Consider the following 24,945-nt stretch of genomic DNA (forward strand, 5'->3'; position numbering starts at 1 on the left):
TTACCGCTCACTCGCAGAAGAAGGGGATCACATTCTCCAGGCTAATAGGAGCTTTGGCATCCAGGCGATAGTCCCCAACTCACCGACGGCATCTCCGTGCCCCCACTGATTCTCCTGGGGGCCCCCGACTCATCGATGGTGGCTGGGATCGAGGCATGGCGGCACCACGGAAAAGGACTGTATTTTTACCAGCGTTTTGGTGCTGCAGCACAGCGCTGTCTGCCACCTTGCAGTTTTAATGCCCAGGGAAACAAAGGAATAAGGAAAGGCTGCCCGACTCACACTCGGGAGATGTTTTCTGGTCGACTCCGGCTCCCAGAAGAGCCTCGGGAATTCTCGTGTCGTCTTTGCATACCTTTTTGTATGTTATTTAATTTTAAATAAAACAAATTAAGATTTCCCGCATACCACTACAAGTAGCCCAAGTACAACGAGTGATACGCGTACCAAAGTTTGAGAACCACTGGCCTAGGCTATAAGAATATTGCCAACCCCCTGAAACTGAGCTGCAGCACAGTGGCCAAGAACTCGCCATGGTTAACCAAAGAAGTTGAGTGCACGTGCTCAATGTCATATCCAGAGGTAGTCTTTTGAAAATAGATGTATGAGTGCTGCCAGCATTGCTGCAGAGGTTGAAGGCATGGAGGGTCAGCCTGTCAGTGCTCAGACCATATGCTGCACACTGCATCAAAGCGCTGTCGTCCCAGAAGGTAGCCTCTTCTAAAGCTAATGCACTAAAGCCCGCGAACAGTTTGCTTGAGACAAGCAGACTAAGGACATGGATTACCTGTGTTCTGATGAGACCAAGACAAACGTATTTGGTTCAGATGGTGTCAAGGATGTGTGGCGGCAACCAGGTGAGGAGTACAAAGACAAGTGTGTCTTGCCTACAGTCAAGCATAGTGGTGGGATGTCATTGTTTGGGGCTGCATGAGTGCTGCCGGCACTTGGGACCTACAGTTAATTGAGGGAACCATGAATGCCAACATGTACTGTGACATACTGAAGCAGAGCATGATCCCCTCCCCTCAGAAACTGAGCCACAGGGCAGTATTCCAATATGATAACAACCCCAAACACACCTTCAAAAAGACCAGTTCCTTACTAAATAAACTTCGGGTAAAGGTACTTGACTGGCCAAGCATGTCTCCATACTTAAACCCTACTGAGCATCTGTGCGGTATCCTCAAATGGAAGGTAGAGGAGTGCAAGGTCTCTAACCATCCACTAGCTCCATCATGTCAACATGGAGGAGTGAAAGAGGATTCCAGTGGCAACCTGTGAAGCTCTAGTGAACTCCATGCCCAACAGAGTTAAGGCAGTGTTAGAAAATATTGGTGAACACACAAAATATTGATACTTTGATACAGTTTGGACATTTTCATTTAGGGGTGTACTCACTTTTGTTGCCAGTGGTTTAGACATTAATAGCTGTATGTTGAGTTATTTTAAGGTGATATCAAATTTACACTGTTATACAAGCTGTACACTGACTACTTTACATTGTATCAAAGTGTCATATATTCAATGTTGTCCCATGAAAAGATATAGTAAAATATTTACAAAAATGTGAGGGGTGTACTCACTTTTGTGAGATACTGTAGGTTCTTGCTCTCACCATAGCAATGATGCTGGCAGTTCAAAACTTGGAGTATCCCTTACACTTGTATGGAGGAAGAAAAATCACATGAATAACAGCCATACACCGCTCCACTGTGGCGTGCAGAAAACATCTCAGGTGGGATCTGCTTGTCATGCCAGTAATGTTGGAAACCACCAGGTTTATCAATGTTAAATTTTTTCCCCATTAGAGAAAACATATCTGGTCGGGTGTTTCGGGAGTGTGCTGACCAGCTTCTTCATGGACATCCTAAATACATCACTGGACTCAGCTGTGGTACCTGCATGCCTTAAAACCATGAAAATCATCCCAGTGCCAAAGAAGTCCACTGTGTCCTGCCTCAATGACTACCGGCCGATGGCACTTACGCCTATCATCACAAAGTGCTTTGAGAGGCTGGTATTGAGGCACATGAAAATTCAGCTTCCACCGAATCTGTACCCGCTACAGTTTGCTTACTGCCCAAACCGCTCCATATATGATGCCATCTCGTCTGCTCTTCACCTTTCTCTCTCCCATCTCGACAAAAAGGACAGTTATGTCAGAATGCTGTTTATTGACTTCAGCTCAACATTCAACACAGTCATTCCCCAGAAGCAGTGTTGGGAAGGTTACTTTTAAAATGTATTCCACTACAGATTACAGAATACATGCCGCAAAATGTATTTTGTAACGTATTCTGTTACGTAATGTATTCTGAATACTTTGGATTACTTAATATATTATCAAGCTTTTTACAACTACATGAATGTACTATTGCTTTGTGATTTATTACTATTACTGAAGGATACTCGCCATACCAATACCAGCTAGATTAAATCTTAATATAAATGAGTAACAGTAGGGTGGACATTAGGTAAGGCTGCACTTTTTGCAGTGATCTCGTACAGAAAACTATTCCACACGTATATAAAACAGGTCCGCAGCTCCAAACCTTAGTAAAGACCTCTGGCTAATATGTCGGGTTCCATGTCGGCTCATAGCTGAAAAGTAGCTTTACTTTGTTGTCTGGCTCAACTTTGCTAGCGAGAGACAGAGAGCGGCATTGAAAGGCTGCTCCAATGGAACTTATTGTTTCAGAGGAAAACACAAACACAGTGTACAGTCGAGTCTTAATAGCTTACTTGCAACTGGGCTCATCAGGCACTCTTTTTGGCTGCAGTGGCTGTTATTATATTTACATGCTTCCCTCTCCTGTTTCTGGTCAGTGACAACTTGTACTCATTTCGACTCTCCTTTTTCTCCCTCCCTCGCGCTCACAGACACATAACAGGTATGGCAGTCCATTCTCTCTGCAGCAGGGACTACACTGCCCACGAGGCTACATTTTTTAGGGCTATGCCTGTAACACTCTGCCTATTGCCTTCATATTAAATAATTTTTCAAATTAATAAAAATATTTATTTATTTTATTTTAAAAATATTTCTTCACGTCATTTATGTGGGCCGCAGTAGAGGTGACGTGGGTCGCGAGATTGAGACACAGGCATTAGAGCCTCTTAATGCGTGTTTTGTTTGGGTTTCCATCGGCGGTGAATTACCAAAAATAGAGAGGGGACAGCCTAACATATGAAACAGGAAAGACCGCCGTGTAATCCATTTATTTCAACAAAGTAACTGTATTCTGAATACTACCCTTTTAAACTGTAACTGTACCAGAATACAGTTACTCATATTTTGTATTTTAAATACGTAACACCGGTACATGTATTCCGTTACTCCCCAACATTGCCCAGAAGCTGGTAAAGAAGTTGGACCTACTAGGAATAAACACCACTCTCTGCAATTGGATCTTGGACTTCCTAACTGACAGGCCACTGAAGAAGGCCAGTCTCCCTGATCTCACATCATTTTACCAGGAAACCATTGAGAAACCATCTGCTGCTACATCACTATCTGGTACGGGAACTGCACCCTCACTGAAAAGCAGTCTCTGCAGCGGATAGTGAGGACAGCAGAGAGGATCACTGGAGGCCCTCTCCCACCCAACTCTACGACAAACACATCATCCGACGTGCGAACAGCATAGAAAGGGACACTTTCCACCCCCTCACATGTTCTCCCTCTTTCCATCTGACAGACAGTTTCGCAGCATTTAAACCATAACGACCAGACACTGCAAGAGCATCTTCCCCCAAGCAGTCAGAGCCCTCAACTCACTACCACCAAAGGACTGATATACACATACACCTTTACAAAAACCTTAAAATACTCACCAAAAGACTCACAAATCCACTATAAACTGGACCTGGGAACAATATGCTTATTTGCACACTCAGTCACATAGTTACTGAACACACATCTAAATTATACTATATTTGCACATTTTGCATTGTCTATGCATTGTCTACAATATCCTGAAAATAACTTGAACCTGGTATTCAATACTTATTGCACAACCCACTTTGTCTTGTCTTTGTTTATTGTACAGTAAGTACTGTATAGTTATCACGGTCAGATTTTGCCCATTCCTTTCTTCTTTAAATGTGAAGTGGTGTCGGAATTTTAAAGTAAGAAATGCATTCCTGCCCGTGCACTGATAGCTCTGTTGTGCTGGCTCTGGGTTCATTGTGTAACTGATACCACCAACATTAACAGAACGCTTACATTAGTGCCTCTTATTGCGTGTTTTGTTTGGGTTTTCAGCAATGCATGGAATTACAAAAATTAGAGAGGGGATAAAGAGGCGATAACCTAACATATGAAACAGGAAAAGACCCCTGTGTATTCAGTTTATTTCAACATAGTAACTGTATTCCGTTACAGTTACCGCTTAAATACAATTTAAGCGGTAAATGTAACAGAATACAGTTACTCATATTTTGTATTTTAAATACGTAACACCGGTACATGTATTCTATTACTCCCCAACACTGACCATAAAAAATATGATTTCTTTGCCATTTTTCAAATGGTCTTAAACCTTTGATCGGGACTGTACATGTAGTTAGTGGGGTTATATTAATTGGTGGTTCTGCCTCTTTGTGTTAAGAATAAGACAGACTGACAACCTGTCTAGGACAATTCATGCCTCTTGCCCTATAGCAGTTGGCTCATGACCCTGAACTGGGAGAAAATATATGGATAAACCACTAAATGACTATAGTCACAACCACTAAATGCAAACTGCCTTGTCAGTCATGGGTCATTTGTAATGTAAGTGTGAGGCTTCATAGACAGATCCACTCCTTTATTGTTTTCAAAACATAATGACACTGCAGAAATACCAACTTCTAAACTTTAGAACAACAGTTTACAAACTAATAGGTGACAATTATTGTCATTTGCCATCTATGGGGAACAAAGGAGAAAAGTAGCATGAGCAGAATGAATCGCATTTTTAATATAAAATAAACAAGACTCTACAGACAATACTGCACGAACCTTTAGTTTATTTAATATACTTTGATAATTTGTTATTGAAGAAGAATGAGACAGTTACACCAATTTTAGGTGCTGCCCTATATGATTATCAGGGCACAAATTAATAAAGTAACCCAAAGAAAGCGGGGGGAAACAACCGAATCCACCCCCAGGCTAGGGGTAGGCCAGGCTAGATTCATAAAAACAGGTAAAATACGTTTTTTAATAGGAGTTAAATTATACAGGATGATAACACACAGCGAGCCATCTGTGTCATTTTAAGATGTCAAAAAATCCGAAGGGTCCACACACTAAATGATCCCCTGTCATTTTGTCTAATTCGGGCTTTTAGCTCCATTGCGTTAATTTTTCTGGCATACTGTGTTTGTGCCTAAAGCGCATTGTTTATTTATGTCATCTTTGGAGATGTTCGGCGTCAGTGTGTCGTCTCCCGAGGGAGCGGCACTGACCTTAAGAAGTCCTCCATCTGAGCACGATACATCACTACAAAGACACCGGTTTAACGTGCAGAGTGTTTGCACAGAGGCGCTAAATCAGTCGACACGATGACAGCCAGCCTGCACCTTGGCTAATCTCATGATCCAGCCGTGCACGCTCGTTCGCCCCCATTCTCTGCGACTGAGAACAACAGCCGTGACTGCCATGTTTAAAGAGACAAAACAAACAATTGGTGCAGTCTTACCGCTTGAACATTCCCTCCATATCCTTAATCTGCTTGCGGGAGAACTCTTTGAACTCGGTGTAAGGGTTGAAGACCCGGGTCGCTCGTGGTGCAGCGTTGCCCTCGTTGATGTCCAGCCTACGCGTCAGTTTGGCGGATAGCTCGGATGATGAATCTCCACAGGCAGCATCTGACCCCTGCGGTTTGGGTCGGACAGGGCTCTGTTCGGGCTCGGGCCTCGGTACGGCCTCCTGTGTAGCAGAAAGCCGCGATTGCAGCTTTCGTGCGAGCTCTTCAGATGCCATGACGAGGATGGAACCCTACTTTGTGAGGCTGTCAGAGAGGATGGAGCGCGAGTGCTACCACCGTTAAAGTGCGTGCACCCGTTAACGAGATACACAAAAGTGTTTCCGGTTGAACTTCAGAATAATTTTTTCTGCGTTTGTACATGTTTGCAAAATGAGCCGATTACTCGCTCCCTAAATGAATGCTAGCAAATGTCTAGGCTGGCTGCTATGTCTTGCTTTAGCAAACACAAGGAGACAACTCAAAATTATGCTGGTTTAAACTGAAGTAATTCAGAAGACGCTAATATCCGGGAAAGCCGCTTTATTGTTTAAGTGCGTTATGTCTGATCTAGACTTCTGGGGGAGCCTTTGTACAGTCTTCTCTACGTCGCTGCCCACCAGAGGCGGTCCTAGCCTGTTTGGTGCCCTGGGCTAATGCGCCGTCTCGACGGGGGCACATTGCCAACTGTGACTTGTGAAAATAATCTGTTTATATTTGTTATTAAACTTAGTTATGTTTGGTTAATGTTTTATATGGAATCATACCTATGTGACAAATACATAATACTACATAATACTTTGAACTTGTGTTACTCTCACCTTGATTAACAACACTAAAGACAATGCATCATTAGAATACAAAGAGACTGCACCAATCACTGACAGAAACCTTTCCTCTAGTCATGCAATTTATTGTTCACAAATTTGCAAAGTTATGTGTTGATGTACTTTTTCTTAACTTCATCTGCACAATTGTTACACTAGTTCCAGTGGCTGTAATGCTATGATATATTTTATTAGTCCTTACTATCAGCTTGCTAAACATAGGGATACCTCACAGGTCCTGATGATTTGGTCTTGTTGAACAAGTTATGAATATTGTGGGGCATTTGTTTGCTTTTTAAAAAAAAAATTATTTGTACAGTTCTGAGGTAAAATGAGTATTTAAATATAAGAATGTTTAGTTTAATAAAAAGGTGATTTAATGGTTTACTTGAAGGGGATTTCTGATTCCTATTGCTCTTTTTTCCAGAATATATATGTCGCGACTGGGGCAGCAGTCGTGCGGAGGTGAGAAGGAGGATCCAAATAGCAGACTGGTGCAAGACCAGGACCAGGACCAAAAACGGAGGCCCCAGAGTCCCAAACAAAACGTCCACAACATACACTCAGGTGGCCGGCCCGGGGGCCGATAGCACAGAAGGCCAGGATGAGACAGTCCAGAGGGCCAGCCGTGAAGAAGTCATGGTGGCGCCCAAACAGTTCAGGAGGCCAGCCACGCGGGAGGCGGTGGCGGCACGCAAACAGTTTAGGAGGCCGGCCACGCGGAAGGCGGTGGCGGCAACAGAAGTCCGGAGGCCGGCCACGCGGAAGGCACGGACCGGATGGCGGCATGCCAGCGGCAGTACCAGGCGAGGATGAGGAGGAGGATGAGGCTGAAGCTGCATCTGAGGCTGAAGCCGGACCAGGTGAAGCTGCAGACGAGGCCGAAGTTGACGCTGAAGCTGCAGGCGGGGATGACGCTGATGATGATACTGCTGCCGGCGAGGATGATGCTGATGATGATGCTGCTTCCGGCGAGGAAGATGCTGATGATGATGCTGCTGCTGCTTCCGGCGAGGAAGATGCTGATGATGATGCTGCTGCAGGCGAGGATGATGTGGATGAGGGTGATTTTTCTTTCTTTTTCTTGCTTTTTCTCTCTTTTTTTTTTGCCTGTCCCGTTTGGCTCTTTTGCCATCAGAATTATTGTCTAAAGGCAAAGAAAGATGCCCAACGGATTTACTTTACCAAATGGACCATCCCAGCCTTGCCGTAATGGTCTATTTGATTCACCTTTTATTGTTTATTTTATTTTTTATTTTCATTTGCTAGATACGGGACAGACTTGAATGAGGAAAAGAAAAGGGAGAAAGAAAGAGGGAAAAAAAACAGCAGAGAAGAGGGACGGGGATAAAGGGCAAAAAACAAAAACCAACAAAATAAGCAGACAAAAATACATATATCAATCACCTGGATCACCTGTTGAGAAAGAAAAAAGAAAACAAGCATTTAACAAGGGATAAACAACATCATGCTGATCTATGGGAATATAACAGTAAATACTAAGTGTTAAACATTATTGTGCAGCACGTAAGATCGACAGCGCACAGTGTGCTTTAAGGTAGGAGCTAAAAAGGGTGTAGTTTGTGTGTGTGAGCACCCGTGTGTACACCTGTGAGGGATGAGGCTGATGCTGACGCTGTGGATGAGGCTGCAGGCGTGGATGAGGCTGACGCTGCAGGCTGGGGGGATTGAGGAGCCTGTCCAGCCACCACATGCGCTGCAGGCGGCGATGAGGCTGACGCTGCAGGCGTGGATGTGGATGAAGGCGCGGAGGCTGGACCAGACGAGGATGAAGGCACGGAGGCTGGACCAGGCGTGCGAGCCGCAGGTGGTGGCGCTGCAGGCAACAGCGTGGGAGCCGCAGGTGGTGGCGCTGCAGGCGACGGCGTGGGAGCCGCAGGTGGTGGCTGGACGGGCTCCTCGGCCCCCCCAGCAAAAGCAGCAGGCTGAGGCAGTTCCTCGGACCCCTCAGAGAAAACAGTCACAGAACCAGCAGGCACGTGGGCCTCTGGTACACACGAAACAAAACCAGCAGGCTTGTGGGTCTCTGGCACACACAGAGCAAAACCAGTAGGCACGTGGGCCCCTGGCACACATAAGGAAGACTGCAGTTGCGCGGAGCACTGACCCTGCTCAGGCAGCGACAGCCAGGTGCAGTCCTCAACTGGCTTCTTAGCCTCCAGGGGTCCAGAGTCAGGTGAGGGCTGCAATTCAGCCTCTGGGGAGGCCCTGGAGCAAGTAACAGTCTGAAAACTAGCCAGTTCATGAGGAAATATGTCAGTATTAATATGTTTGTCTCTCTGCTCAAGGTGAGCACTAGAAAAACAGTCCAAAATGGGCGGGGTAGGCACAGCCTCCTGAAGAGGGGCAAGCGACGACTGTGACTGAGCAATTAACTGTGCTACTGACTGCTCTATGGACTGCCATAGAGGTTGTAATGATGCTAGTTGTGATGGTGGCTGAGAGGCTGACTGAGCTAATGGCTGCTGAGCAGCTAACTGAATTGATGGCTGAACAGGTTGTACTGACAGACATGGAGCAGGTAAAGTGGGGAAATCACTGGGAGTGCCATCCCCTGTCACGAAACACTCAGCCCCAGAGTACAAAGTCAGAAATAACACGATCAGTTTCCTGTATACTCACCACAGCCAGGCGCGCTGAAGTGCCAAACTCCGGGATGACAGTGGCGGAGGTGCAAGTGAGTTTTATTTACGGTGAATAATAACCAAGGTGCGTGCAGAACTGAACATAAACCTAAACTGGGAAAACTAACACAAAAGGAGGACACGGGGCGAGGAGCAGAGAGACACGGTGAAACACAAAATAATGCTGAGTACACAGAAGATTCACGGAGAAACACAGAGGATGAATACAGACGACGCGACAAGGAACACAGGCACACACAGGTGGGAGACACAGCTGGACCTGATTAGCCTGACGAGACAGGGGAACACTAATACCAGGGACCAACAGAGGGAGCACCAACCCAGAAACCCAGCATTCAAAACACAAATAATAATGGATTGGATTTATACAGCGCTTTTCAAGGCACCCAAAGCGCTTTACAATTCCACTATTCATTCACTCTCGCATTCACACACTGGTGGAGGTAGCTACAGTTGTAGCCACAGCTGTCCTGGGGCAGACTGACAGACTGCCATTCTGGCCGATGGTGTGTGTCTTGGTGAAGTGTCTTGCCCAAGGCCAGAGAGCAAGGGGATCGAACCAGCGACCTTCCGGTTACAGATACGCTTCCCAACCCCCTAAGCCACGGTCGCCCCCACTCAAAATACTGGTTCAACGATCTAGGACCATGACAATATATTGGATGGGTGTGTGTATTATAGGTGTTTTGACACATTTCCAGACAGTATTTCATTTGTTAAGTAATGTATGTCAAGAACTGGGCACAGGTAGGACTCACATGCAGGGTTCCATGTCAGAGTGCTTTTGTTTATGATGAATAATAACAATTTTAAAATGATCAGAGTAGTAGTTAAATTCCCAGAGTCTGTCTCAAATCCAAATAAAGACTGCTCACCACTCTGTGACAGGGGATTCTCCAGGCAAACCTGAGCACAGGGAAAACTCAGATATCTCTCTCACAGGTAGGTGAAAACATTAACTCAAGGCTTGGAACTGGATTGCACTGGATTGAAAAAAAAAACAACCCAGGGAGGACTGAAGAGTTGCCACTCCTTTAAAAAAGAGGTCACAATGAGGACATCAGGAACAGGTACATGACTAAATCAGGTGTGTGGAAAAACCAGAGAGTCCTGCTTCTGCACTAAAACCAGAATACACCCACAAAACAGAGCAAAGACAGAGCGGCTAGTCAACTGGTAAGAACAGAGGGACTGTGACAATGTGGGGTATCCAGGTTGTGATGTATTATCACCCCCCAACAATTTTATTTCAGCTACTTTTTCTAACTCTATGTTATTTATCATCAGTTTCCTAGCAATAGAATTTGTAAGATTCCTGAATATTATGAATTTTGTTTTACTGAAATTCAGTGTTAATTTACTGTAGTCAAACCAGGGCTTTAGTTTAGTGATACAATCTAGCAGTATCTTAGACTGTGGAAGTAGAGAGATGGACCTTTGGTTTGTGAGATGTTTATCTCCAGCTTCATGTGGCTCAACCCTTGCAATCTACATCTCACAAGGAAATAAGTCATTATGTAATGACAGATTTCAAAAGTAGGTAAATCGTTTCACAGTACATTTGATTATGTTTTTGATTAAATTCATGTCAATGCCATCACAGCGATTTAGTTTCTTAGAATTTAATGATGTCACTATATGGAAAATTTACTTTTCATTTGTTGCCTTGTAAACATTGAGTTTGCTACACTTATATTTTTGGTTAGAGACTCTTAGCCCAAATACATATACACATATATATACACATATACACACACACACACACACACGCACACACACACACACACATATATATATATATATATATATATATATATATATATACACACACACACACACACACATTGGACTCTTGCGCTCTGGGGGTCTCTGGATGTCTGGAGCTTGGATCTCCTCCACACCTGCTTCATGCCCTGGGGACGGGGCTATGGCTCCCCACACCCCCTAGAAGATCATTACATGAAGGAACCTTTTGAATACAAGCACAGGTGTACACACGGGTGCTCACAGATACAAGCTACACTCTTTTGGGCTGCTACCTCAAAGCACACTGTGCGCTGTCGATCTTACATGTTGCACAATAATAGTCAATATTTAGTATTTACACATAGTATTTACACCCAGTCATGTCTGTCCTGTATGTAACAACTGAAAATAAAATAATAACTGAAAAATATCTTAGTAAAAATAAGAAAAATTATTTATATTAATATTTTCACCTTCAGTTCTGTCAAACAGTGAAGCACAATGATGTAAATGTTCCTCGCCATTAGTGTCATGTTTGCTAGGCAACCTGAGTATAGATGGTTTGTCCCAATGTTTCACATACGTTACCAGTTGACAATAAATAAATAAATAAATACAAATTTGGGACCTTTTTCTTCTCCAGGGTCACCACTAATTATTGTGGTCAGTTTTTTGTTTTGTTTTCTCCTCAGAGGCAGACATACTTGTTCATATGGGTATGAACAAGCCCCTAAAATAATCCATGTTCAGTGTCGGCCTAATTACTACTCATGTTATGAGTGTTAATTAGATGCTCATAATCTGTAGTTGCAGTATTTCAGCTTCTACCTAGCCCCACAGAAGGAGCATAAGCGGAGTAACCTTTTTTTAAATGACAAATAATTTCAAATGCAATGGTTCTATCAGTTTAGCAAATATCAGCAAACACACAAACTGTTTTTGCGCAGTTTGTCACACTCTGCGTTTGCTAGCTCGGGTAGAGCTGCTTCCTAGAGAGAGAAAAAGAGTACAAGATAACTTCACTCAGAGATGGAGAAAGATGGAAGAGGAGAGGAGTGGTAATATTTAAAGGAAGGACTGCTCAGTGGTAATTAATAAACTGGAAATTTAAAGTTTGTAAGTTCTCATTTTTAAATCAGATATTGGATCTGACTATGAAGTTTAGTTATGTTTTTTCATATTTTGAAAATCATGTTCAGTTTGAACATGATTTGGGATAAACAGGTTAGGTTGTTGTGATGGATTTAAAGTAAAGAATAGTGTGCTGGGTTGGTGTACAGCAGCAGCTATAGTGTTCCTGTTGTTCTTGTTGCAAAAAGGGTATCAAAGATTGATTTGATGATGCTTAGATCCATTCACTCAATTCCACCTTCATACCAACTTTATATGTCTAGTATAAAGACAGCAACAGTGTAGTGTCAGTGTAGGGGAGGGAAATCAGCCAAGACAGCTCATGAAACATCTTCTTACACCTCTTTAAATTCAGACATCCAAGTCCACAATGAACAGCAGCAGCACAAATCAGTTGTGTACAAAAAGGAAACCTACTGGAGCTCAAAATAGAAATTCTTGTCAGCTGGCGTTCTTTTCCCCATGCTTAGCCAACCAATACAACCAATTTTAGGGTTTCTCCACCTCCTGAATCCCATTGTAACCCCTGACCGTACTCATTTGCTGTTTCAATTAGGAGGCAAAGTCAGCATCTACAATATAGGCAACAGAAAACAAAGCCCTTTTTTCTCCTTATTTTTCACTACTCCTGTTCTATATAATTGATTGAAGCTAAATGACTTCATTAGAATTAAAATTTAGACTTAATTTTTTGGGTTTTGCTTACCTGGATGATTGAACATGCATGTTTTCATTAAGAGAAATAAAGTTAGTGCTTTAATCACTTAGTGATTTGCTCAACTGTATGAAGCCTGTTGACATAGTGAAAGATTTTTTTTAATGTTAGAAGACAACTAATAATGGTCATGAATATGAATAATGGCAAGGAGGTTTTCTAAAGACAAGATATATAGATATATAGAGAAATAGCTATCTATCTATGAATGTTTTTAAATACTTCTAGTAGTTACCCGTGTTTCCATTGTAACTCCAGCCACTCCAATAAATCGCTGGAGCTGAGCTGTGATGTCATCACGCCCGCGTCCTCCCATGGAAGTCTAGACTCCCGAGTGAACTTACTAAGTACAAACTAGCAAATCGGGAAATTGCGTACTTTAGTTGGTCAGATTTTTATTACGTTGCACTTCTTAGCCCTCGTGATTTTTCCGACACACATTTCCTCGACCTTGATCTTCCTTGATGTTTTCGATCGAGGTTATGGAAAGGTGGATAAGAGTTACGTTTTGGACTGCTTGTCGTCAGCACTACCGGAAGTTGAAACATGAAACTCATCGACGGTGAAGCGGAAGAATGACAGTCGGTGTGATACATATGTTTCTGTGTGTCAAGTCCTTAATGATACTGGACAAATTTGAAAATTTGAAAACCTAAAAGGAAACGGCATACTGCATGCGTTAAGCTACTTTCCTGGACAACGTGTGGTCGGGAGACGAACGATAAGACGGTGGTATGTCTTATTGTATTTTATGTGTAGTTTGCATGATTGTTAGCTATGAGACAGTGGCATTTGCAGAAGAGACGCAGACGCTATATGTAGTCTAAGCAGAGTTATTATATTCTTAGAAATACCAAAATATGTCTAAATAAATATGAAGGCTATCACAAAGGGGGCTGGTGACGTGTTAAATAAAGACATCTTGTGGAATTTGGTGAGAAACAGTATTTCGTTTCAGGCTGGGTAACACCATACGAAATGACAATAAACGTCTTGAGTCTTAAGAAAACAAATGCATGCAGATGTATGCAGATGTAAGATTGTTTTTGCATCAGTTGTGTGACTTTATGCTTTAACTGTTAACAGAAAACTTCCCGAGACAAAGAAGCAGCAGAAAAGGATGAATCTCCTCCCCCACAGGTTGGTGATTAACTGAACCTTGATGCCTAGTGACTTAAAGGCCCTGGCATAGTAGTGGGGATGTACGATATATCGAATATACTCGATATATTTCTATGTACGACGGTTAAAAGGGCATATCTTAAGCTGTCCTGCAGATAATTCACTGTGAGTTATTTTTCTCCCACACAGCGCAAATGCATCATTAATTCCACCCTCCCAACTGGAAAATTTTTCTACCCAGCACACTGTTTATATACTATGTCTTTTTATATACTACCATATAGGGAAAAATATGGCGATAGCGGGAGTTTCAGAGCGAGGGAATGAGACTCACTGTCATTTGGATTCACTGCTAAATGTAACAGTACAGTCAATTTAGAACAGGTCACTTACTAACCGGAAGGTTGGTCGTCCATTCCCAGTCTGCCCAGTCTGCATGTCCCAGATAATCTGGGACTCCCCACCATTTGACCTTAGAACTGAAGAAGCTTCTCGGATGAGAGGTGAAATGTCTTCAAGTAACTTAAAGAAGTCCAGACGCTTTTCTTTGCAAGCTCCTTTGACTACTTCTATAAACTGTATTTATTATAACTGTATTTATTATAGTAGCAACAGCACCCCCCTTAGTCAGTGTGCAATATCACCGATCAAACGGCACCTCACTCTGTGTGTGTGTGTGTATGTGTGTGTGTGCATGCATGCGTGCGTGTTGCCAAAAGAGGATCAACAAGCTACTGAATCATGGAGTGTACTTATGTACTTACTGATTTACACACTGCTTCTGCATTTTGGCTTGTTAAATAAGTAGTGGAAGGTGTGTAAACTGCTAGGACATGTCATAACTTAGGACCAGTGACTACATGTGTAGTCACTGGAAAGTTAGTTTCATCTTTATGTCAGCACTCATAGAAACAGGCTTTGCTCAATGTTTCTGTTGAGTGTGTGAAAAATGTGCAAGAAGTTGAGGTATGTTAGGCTGTGTAGAGACATTGTCCATACAATAGTTGATGTGACTATTTTCCACAATGGGATGTAGTAAAGAACCACCATCTACTTGTGGCAAATGTTAATGCAAATGCAAAGTATTATGCAGAATAATATTAATATGCTGTTAATCGTTTTATGAATTTCACTTTTTTGTAAACGACGACTGGTGTCATTCATTTAAACTGGTTCATATTTCCATTGTTTTCTTTGTTTGTAATAAAGACCCAACAGAATTCTTAGGAACCTTGCAGGAAGTTTCTCAGAGCAAAAGTAGACAGGTTTCATTTGTGTTTATATTAATTGTGTGCAGTTGCGTAAAAGTCAGTGCTTTGGAGGTGTAATAACTTATATCTGCTGCAATATGCAAACAACAGCTTGTTCCTACATGTTATTCCTTAGCGTGATTATCAGATTAAGTAAGCAGCAAAGTAATGAAAGCAAGTTGTGCTTGAAATGTTGTTCTCTGTGCATTTGTATTTTATTAAGGTTGTAAGCAACAGCTGAACTAATTGGCATGATGCATTATTTTTTCCAGACAGATGAGTCATCTACTCAAAACATGGAGGATGTGGCAGATGGGAATGGAGGCTGCACCCTGGCCAGTCTCTGGTTTTTACTGCAGGAAGTTTACTACCTCAAACTCTTTAGAACCAGGTCCACACTTCAGTTCATTTTCTCAGTTATTGTCTCTTAAATGCAATATCAGTCAATTGTTTGGTAGTAATGTCACAGTACTTTGTAGAACAGTACAATGATGGTATTTCCTTGTTACAAAATAAGGCCTGCAATATGGGCCTTTTGCCCTTTCATTTTTTACAAAGTTGTTTTACATTGTACATTGTTGTTGTACATCACTTAGCCGTAATAGACTGGGGTGTTCTTGTTACCCTACTGGGTGGGAGGGCGACATGAACACCCAAGTTTATGAATACAATAACTCGGGTGGAGTTTCAAATGGATACCCTAGGTATACAGCACTGTGCAAAAGTTTTAGGCTGGTGAGAAAAAATGCTGTAAACAAAGAATGCTTTCAAAAATGAAAGTGTTAATCAAAAGTGCCGATGCTTCCATCCAGCAGACGCTTTCACAGCATCGGGTCCCGATCCTCCAGACTGCGAAATAGCTTTTTCCCGCAAGCCATCAATCTCACTACCGGCTCTCCCACCACACACACACACACACACACACACACACACACACACACACACACACACAAACACACAAACAAACAAACAAACAAACAAACAAACAAACAAACAAACAAACAAACAAACTGTTAACTGACTCTATTGCACTCCCCGTACACTGCCTTTGTAATGCAGATGCTGCTTATGGACAGTCATTACTCTCAAGAATTCTGCTCATGTTTACAAGTTGCTACACTGGTCACTTTAAATCACTTCAAGGTGACCTTAAGCGTCAAACTGTAAATTGTAAATTTCAAATAAATTGTTACTGATCCCTTTGCCCCTAGTCCTGAATTGTATATTTATTTTCTACTCTTGTTATATTTGTTTGTTTTTACACTGATGCACCTGGAGCCTTGTCATCTCGTCTCTCTATATACTGTACTGTATATAGCGGAGATGACAATAAAGTGTAATTTGACTTTGACTAATCAACAAAATGCAGTGAATGTACAAAAGCGAAATTGAAATCAAATCAAGATTTGGTGTGACCACCCTTTGCCTTCAAAACAGCATCAATTCTTCTAGGTACACTTGCAAACAGTTTTTGAAGGAACTCGGCTGGTAGGTTGTTCCAAACATCTTGGAAAACTAAGCACAGATCTTCTGTGGATGTTTCCTCGCACCTTTCTGTCTCTCCATGTAATCCCAGACACACTCAATGATGTTGAGATCAGGGCTCTGTGGGGGCCATACCATCACTTCCAGTACTTTTTGTTCTTCTTCACACTGAAGATAGCTCTTAATGACTTTGGCTGTATGTTTGGGGTCATTGTCCTGCTACAAGAATACATTTGGGGCGAATAAACAATCATTTATATTTCTGAAAGCATTCATTGTTTACAGCATTTTTTCACGCCTGCTTTAAACTTTTGCACAGTACTGTGTATACTAAAACATTTGAGTAGTGTGGATCTCAGTGATCTCAAACTCAAGGTCAGAGTCCAAAAAGGAAGGAGGAAAAGACTTTTTCACAGCACTGTACATCAGGATAAAACAGATTCAATTTGATCATTGTATTAAATTAATTATTGCATTACCACTTTAATAAGGTTTCATCACATCTGAGAAAATCCACCACTTAAAGAATAAAAACACCTTCTTTTTCTTTCTCTCTATAGACCCAATAGAGATCCACAAGAGAAAGCTCCTCCTATGGTTTAGCCACCTTCCTCAGGAGGAAAAACAGTTTGGAGGTTTCTTCAGCCCTGAGACCATGCATGTCGACCCACTGATCCTTGAAACTGATGCTGAGGAGAGGGCAGGACTACTCGGCTCTCCATTCCAAACCCAAACACACTGTAATCGCTCTGTAACTGTGGAACAGCTGTTTCAGCACACTGATACCTGGAGTGATGGCCGGGGGCTCAATGTCCTCATCTATGGTGCTGTGGGAACAGGGAAAAGTACAGTGGTCCGAAAGCTGGTGCTAGATTGGTGTGCTGGCACCACTCTGAGCCACTTTCAGCTGCTGATTCCTTTCTCTTGTGAGGACCTCAGTCAACTGTCAAAGTAAGATGGTTCTCTTACTTTTTATCACATGTAGAAAATTTATAGAGGCACAACTTTATTGATTGGGATTTAATGTACTGGTTGTTATACTTATCATTTTTATTTTCTTAGGTCCTAATATACATTTTAAATCTCTGACAAACAGTGTTTTAGTTTGCACATTACATCTATTTTCTTTTATTTAGTTTAACATTATGAATGCTTTTAACTCTGCCTTAATCGCCTTTCAGTTAAAGTGCAGGAGAACTCAGCAGGAAAAAGGTAGTTCTCTATCCACTATTAGCTTTCCATGTAATCATATTTGGGACAAGCCAGCATCAGCAAATTTATGGTTTTAGACTCATTTAAAGTTGTTGCAAAGATTGCATTCATAGCAAGCTAACAAATAACCACCAAATTGTTTCTTTGTTAACCCTCGTGCATTATTCTGAATTATCCTCCACACTCCTGTACACACGCACACATACACATTGACTTCAGGAGATCAAAATTACAACAAACATAGTACAATTACTAGGGTTGTCAGTAAAATTGATACCTGTATACTGATGCACATTACAAATTACTATGAGATTAAATACAGACCGTCTGTATGAGAGATGCAGCCACACAGCTCATACCCTTGCTAGCAGATGAAGTAGTTCACAACACTGAACACTTTATAAGGAATGTAAGTACATTTTCATTTATATATATTTTTTTCATTCTGTCCTGTCTGGCAGCTTTTGCAATCAGAATTATGATCTGAATGCACTGTGCCAAATGCATTTTGGTTTTCCAAGATATATAAGTGTTAGCCTACCTTCTGCTACTATTTAATCAGTAAATACCAAGTCACAGCAAGCATAGCACGACCTCAAGAATCCTTTTTGTTTTTATTTTTTTCTTGTATTACCTAAGATAATATTAAACGGGTTGTCATCATTGGCGGAGCGGGGGGGGGGGGGCTTACTGGGCTTAAGCCCGGGTTGTTTTGTCAGAAGCCCGGGGTCTTTTGGAGTGTAATTTTTCATAGTTAGATGCCTTTCTGACAACTGTATAAAACAAAAACTACACACAATATTCGAAGCACATAGCGCACACTGTGGGAATTTACGACTGTGCATAAATCCCCCCTAATATTGGTATGATCCGAGCTCAGACACTAAGTGACTGAGCGAGGGGGCGGGGGCAGCTGCTGCCTGTTGGAGAAACGGAGCCAGGCAGACAGAGGAGAACTGAAGTTCGACCAGGTACCAAAGCAAATCATTCGTACTGTACAAATAATGTAAATATGACGGTGTATCACAAAAGATTGATGTCAAACTGATCACTTGACCCATATTACGTTACTTCTCTTCAAGTGAATCAACAAATGGCGAAATGAAAAGCCGAACAACAACAATGCTGTTTCTTTAGAGAGTCTTAGCTTACATGTGTGTTTATTTCATATTTTCAGTTGTTACCCTCCACGGCTAAATAAATCGGTTTCAGTAATGTACTGATATACAAGAATGGACATAAGGGGCTTCTTTCAAAGAAAAAACTCTGGTAGATGTTATTTTATACATTATGCTTTGTATTTTGTTCAGTATATTCCTATGCAAAACAAGCAAAACACAAGAACATTTTTTTACTGTACAACATCAATTTAGAGTAAACTTGTTTTGTTTTGGGCAAATAAATATTGAAATATCTTTTGAATTAATTAAATGTCAGAATAAAGAGAGACAGAGCTTCTATTTTTTATCACTTTCATCAAATTTAGGAGTACATATACACTAAGTTTATTGTTAATTAATAAGAAAACTGCAGACGATTCCATTCTGAGCTGAAGAAGCTTCTAATAGGTTAGTAGAGTCCATGTGAGTAAATTGGTGGCACACCTGCAGATGCATATAAGGCAAAACACAGAGCCTGTTTCTGTGACATGGGAAAATCAAGAGATGTCAACCAAAACACCAGGAAAAGAATTGTGGAGCTCCATAAGTGTGGCTCAGTTTGGAATACAATTTGGTGCCATTTGCAATTAAGAAATACAGATAGTTTCTCTCTTTACTCTTAAAGTTAACAAATATGTTTTTTATATTTATCAATCTAAAAAAAAATAAACATTTAGTCTGATTTGATGTTACAATTAAAAAAGTGTTTTTATCTGAAGAGTGTTTAAATATCTGGTTTCAACTGTATATTTGATGATGTTGGTGTTTGGTTTGATTGTCAGCACAAAGAGAGAGAGAGGAACAGAGAGGGAGAGAGAGGAGCAGGGAGAGAGAGAGGAACAGAGAGGGAGAGAGAGGAACAGAGAGGGAGAGAGAGAGGAGAATGAGGACAGAACAGAGAGGGAACAAGAGCAGGTGAGACAGACATCAATCAATCAATCTTTATTTATAAAGCACTTTTCATACAGAAATGTAGCACAAAGTGCTTTACATGGTTAAAAGTAGAGATGGACCGATCCGATATTACGTATCGGTATCGGTCCGATACTGACCTAAATTACTGGATCGGATATCGGAGAAAAATAAAAAATGTAATCCGATCCATTAAATATCACGAAAGCACCTCACAAAACTTGCAACACGCCATAACTCGCCTCAGAACGTTAGCACGTCGGAGCAGTATGCATCACGTGATAGAGCGGCTGTGGCATGCGGGACCTGTCGGTGGTCTGGATAGCATTTGGAGCTTCGCTAGCAACCCGGCATTTCATCTCCGACAAAGTTATCCCCGAGAGAAGTAAAGCAAGTGTGTAAGTCCATCTCTGAATGTTTGTAAAGCATTCCTGCGTTAAGCTTAACAAGCAATATATGGAGCGACTGCCTCTTCTTGCTGCTACTTCAATCATGAAACTGCTTAACGATCAGCTGATCGGCTTTTCTGTCGCGAGTCCGTGTCTCTTCTTTGTTTTTGGCCCACTTTGCACCAGAAAGAGGAAACCAGCAGCTGAACAACAGCAGCACGTTTAAGCTTGATCAGCTATTGTTAGAATGTATTTAATATTACTTTCTACTCCAGGATCTTTTTCTACGTAGCTGACGCTGGTAACTGTGCAGGGGCGGATCTAGCAAAGTTTAGCCAGGGGGGCCGATAGGGCATGAACAGGGAAAAGGGGCACAAAGACATACTTTTCTTTCTTATTCTCATTTAAAATGTCTAGCTTTTAATAAATAATTATCTGACACCCAAAGTTTTAATTTGATGCAAAATGAATAGAAGTCCATTACTGTATATAGTAACTATTAAGTCTAATATATATACCCTAGTAAGCTATAGTACTTTTAATTTGGGAAGGTACCATCTGTGCAGTCTGCAATTTTGTTGAAGAAAGATGTTGAATCTATTTAATATTTCTTGAAAAATAATTGATTTCTGTGCATTTTTTTTCACACTGCATCAAATTAAGGTTGATTACGTCGATTAAGCATCATGAGGTGGAGCGTGAGGGGTGGTTCCCTATTTTTTATTTATTTATTTTTGTTGTTGCTGGGAGTTGGAACCCTATTAGTTAGGTTGCTTAATATTTATGCTAAGTACTCTTTAAAATACCAGAATAGGGAGGATGGTGTAGGTTTAAGTTTATTAGATTGATCAGTATTGCTGAACTATGAAATTTTTTTTTTTGCATACAGGTATAACAGAATAGCATTTAGTGTAGTTGTTGTTTTAAACTTGAGTATGAACTTATATAAAATGCAGCAAGATATTTAAAAAACAGTTTTGTTGATTAAAAAACACTATATCGGATTCATATCAGTATCGGCAGATATCCAAATTTATGATATCGGTATCGGTATCGGACATAACAAAAGTGGTATCGTGCCATCTCTAGTTAAAAGCAGCCTACCCCACCCCATCCCGCCCTCCAATTCACTCCCCACACTCTCATTAACATAAGCGGTCATGGATACATACCCCCCCCCCCCCCCCCCCCCCCCCACACACACACACACACACACACACACAGACACACACACTTGAAAAGTAAAATTGGGCTGGGCACACATGAACCAGGTGAGGGAACACTATCACGCGGAGCCGGTCACAGACCGCAGCCTCCAGGCCGGGCACACAGCTGGAGGGAGGCAAAGAAGCCCCCCAGCCAGGCTGAGAAGACCCACAGAGCTGCAGCAGCCACGGTCGATCACAACCCCGGTGCAGAGAGCCCCCTCCGAGGAAACACTGGAGATATGACCTAATAAGAGTATATACAGAATAAAAAGATAAAATACAATAAATATTATGTAGGACCTAATTTAATAATATAAATAGAATAACAGGATAACATCGAATAAATAAACATTAAGTAAAAGCTAAATTAAAAAGGTGGTCTTGAGCCTGTTCTTAAAAACATGTACGTTCTCTGCGGCATTGAGCTCCTCCGGCAGGCTGTTCCACAGACGAGGACCATACCACTGAAAAGCTGCCTCTCCGTGAGTATGTGTCCTGACTTTAGGAACGATCAAAAGGCCAGTACCAGAGGACCTCAGGGTCTGCGAGGGTTCATATGATAGAAGCAGATCTGAAAGATAAGAAGGCCCAAGACCATTAAGACATTTAAAAACCAATAAAAGAACTTTAAAATCGATCCTGAAACACACGGGGAGCCAGTGCAGCGATTCTAAAACCGGTGTAATGTGGGTCCGCCCTCTGGTCTTCGTCAGCACACGAGCTGCAGAGTTTTGTAAAAGTTGTAAAGGAGAAATATTCTTTTTGGGAAGACCAGAGAGCAGGGCATTACAGTAATCAATGCGACTGGTAATAAAAGCATGCATCAACATCTCCATGTTGGCCTGAGAGAGAAGGGCGGACTCTGGCTATATTTTTTAGATGATAAAATCCAGTTTTGGTTACATGTTTAGTATGTGGGATAAAACCAAGCTCAGAGTCGAAAATAACACCCAGGTTTTTCACTTGTAGCGAAGGACATAGTGAAAATGCCTGTAATTTAGACAAGAGTTTCTCTCTCTGAGCCTCAGGACCGACGATTAAAACTTCAGTTTTGTTCTGGTTAAGCTGTAAAACGTTTTCTGCCATCCAAGATTTTATATCTAGAATACAGTTAAAAAGGGCATCCATTGGTCTGGTGTCATCAGGAGACACGGAGATGTACAGCTGAGTATCATCAGCGTAACTGTGGAAGTTCACTCCATGCCTCCTGATGACACCGCCAAGAGGGAGCTTATACAAATTAAAAAGTACAGGGCCTAAAACCGACGCTCGGGGCACACCACAAGTCATTTTATGGATCTTAGAGGAGCATGTATCCATACTCACCATAAAAGTTCTGTCTGAGAGATGGGAAGTGAACCAGTTGTGTACAGCACCAGAGAGGCCCACCATGTGTTTCAGTCTGTTTAAAAGAATAGCGTGGTCTACTGTATCAAAGGCTGCGCTTAGATCCAGTAGCACCAGGACTGAGAGCTTTTGGGCGTCCCAGTTATATCTAAGATCATTTAAAACCTTTAGGAGAGCAGTCTCTGTGCTGTGGTTCACCCTAAATCCAGACTGGAATATCTCCAGGATCTGTCTATCATTTAGAAAATCATTAATCTGAATAAAAACAAGTTTTTCTAAAATTTGACTTAAAAATGGTAAGTTGGATACAGGTCTGTAGTTATTAAAATCATTACAATCCAAATTGCTCTTCTTCAGAAGGGGCCTCACCACTGCCGTTTTAAAGGCAGCAGGGAAGACACCCAACTGAAGAGAGCAATTCATCAAGCTCAACTTCAAAAAATCCATAAAGTGTTTTAAAAAGTAAAGAGGGGATTGGATCTAAAAGACATGTGGTGGGTCTCACTTTGAACTTTCTTAAGGTTCTCAGCATTAACCACGACAAACCTGTCCAGTGTCTCCTCAGATACAATAGAGCCCTCAGATATGTTTAAAATCATATTGCGAGAAGATAAAATATCAGATCTGATGGCGCTGATTTTTCCCCTGAAGTGGTCTGCAAACTGCTCACAGAGCGAGTCTGTGGGGTTCTTTGGGAGCTGTTAAAACCTGGGTTAAATAAATAATCTATGGTAGAAAAGAGGACCTTGGGATTATTTTTGTTATTACTAATTATTTTGGAAAAGTATGAATTTCTTGAATTCCTTAGTGTATTATTGTACATTTTAAGTTGCTCGCAAAGTATTTGATGGTTGATTGCATTTTAATTTTTCCTCCATCTCCTCTCTGCTGCCCTTAAGTTTTTTGACTTCTTCGTTTCTCCATGGTGATGCATGTTCTTTTTGGTGGTGAGTGGAGCAACGGAGTCAAGGCTTTTCTTCAATTTGCTGTTAAAATGATTAAAAATAAAATCGCAGGGTTCAGGTAAAATCACAGGGGGGGCATTCATCTAAAACCCTGGTATAATTTGCAGCCACTTCAGAGGTTAGATAGCGCCTCCTCACAGTTCGCACCGAACATGTTAGTAAAATGGTTGTTTACCAAAAGTATCACCGTATCATAGGTCCTCATGTATCTCGTACCTAGTGTTTCTTTTTAGGTTTGTTATTTTTCAAATTCTATATTTATTAAGTTATGCAGGATTGTTTGCACAACAAGGCTAAATAATTATATAAATGTTTCTGAATCTAAATAGTGGACTTTGGTAGAATTAAAAAATAAGTGTAGTGCAGGTCTATGATGATTTTAGTGCTACTATCATCTAGTTTTGATTCTGGTTCTGTCTTGGTTAAATCCTGCTCTGGGTCTGGTTGAATTGGGGTTTAGTTCTTGTGTCTTGATGCAGCCCCGACTTTGTTCTGCCTTGCTGCTTATTTAAAAAACTAGTTTAAGGTGTCCTGCATATGTGATATATATTTTTCCCTATATGAAGTCATTCCTTTTTGAACAAAACTCAAAACAGAGCCTATTAATCTTTCAGTCATTTCTGACACCCCCCCCCCCCCCCCCCACACACACACACACAATCCCACATAGGGCTGTGTGATATGACCAAAATCTCATATAAGACATCTATCGTCCCGATAACGATATAAATCACAAAAATGTAAAATTTTCTGTAAATTCTGTGAATCTCGGGCAGCTCGACTTGCTTTGAAGTGTTTCCAGCTGCGCGTCCTTTACCCGGAGTCGAGTGTTTTAACCGATGCATGAAACTATACATTTTTAGACATAAGTTGTAACGGCCGCCGTTTTCTTTGTATTTATTACACGGCGTGCTGTGGGGAAAAGCCTGTTCTAACGTTTGAGTCTAAGGTTTATTTTTTAGCACCTGGTGGCTCTTTTTTACTTCTCATCTGTAAATAATCTGCTCGTTCACGTGATTCAGTTCATTTTGAAAAGTCTTAACAGGATCTTGAGCTTTATTGTGAAAGGTTTATGTGG

The 24,945-nt window shown here is 41.5% G+C and overlaps 3 protein-coding genes across 3 annotated transcripts in view; 1 reads left to right on the top strand and 2 right to left on the bottom strand.

The window, feature by feature from the left end:
* The window catches only part of efhd1 (EF-hand domain family, member D1), a 29,200-nt gene extending 22,919 nt beyond the window's left edge, over positions 1-6,281 (bottom strand). The window contains exon 1 of the mRNA XM_082502152.1: positions 5,688-6,281. Within this exon, the coding sequence (XP_082358278.1) occupies positions 5,688-5,971 (284 nt within the window). The 5' untranslated portion in view covers positions 5,972-6,281. The remainder of the gene's footprint in view (positions 1-5,687) is intronic.
* A 706-nt stretch (positions 6,282-6,987) lies between these two features.
* LOC309686925 (uncharacterized protein) lies at positions 6,988-13,133 on the bottom strand (the record flags this gene model as incomplete). Its single annotated transcript, XM_082501598.1, has 4 exons — positions 6,988-7,975; positions 8,169-9,197; positions 11,906-11,960; positions 13,053-13,133. The coding sequence occupies 4 exons, from the start codon at positions 13,131-13,133 to the stop codon at positions 7,959-7,961; spliced, it is 1,182 nt and encodes a 393-aa protein (XP_082357724.1). The 3' UTR covers positions 6,988-7,958.
* nlrx1 (NLR family member X1) overlaps positions 13,088-24,945 on the top strand; it is a 29,993-nt gene continuing 18,135 nt past the window's right edge. Inside the window, exons 1-4 of the mRNA XM_082502117.1 lie at positions 13,088-13,549; positions 13,904-13,957; positions 15,462-15,580; positions 17,235-17,625. Coding sequence (XP_082358243.1) covers positions 13,938-13,957; positions 15,462-15,580; positions 17,235-17,625 — 530 coding nt within the window. The 5' untranslated portion in view covers positions 13,088-13,549; positions 13,904-13,937. The remainder of the gene's footprint in view (positions 13,550-13,903; positions 13,958-15,461; positions 15,581-17,234; positions 17,626-24,945) is intronic.

Source organism: Aulonocara stuartgranti (assembly GCF_965226115.1).
Source record: "Aulonocara stuartgranti genome assembly, chromosome: 14".
Lineage (NCBI taxonomy): Eukaryota > Metazoa > Chordata > Actinopteri > Cichliformes > Cichlidae > Aulonocara > Aulonocara stuartgranti.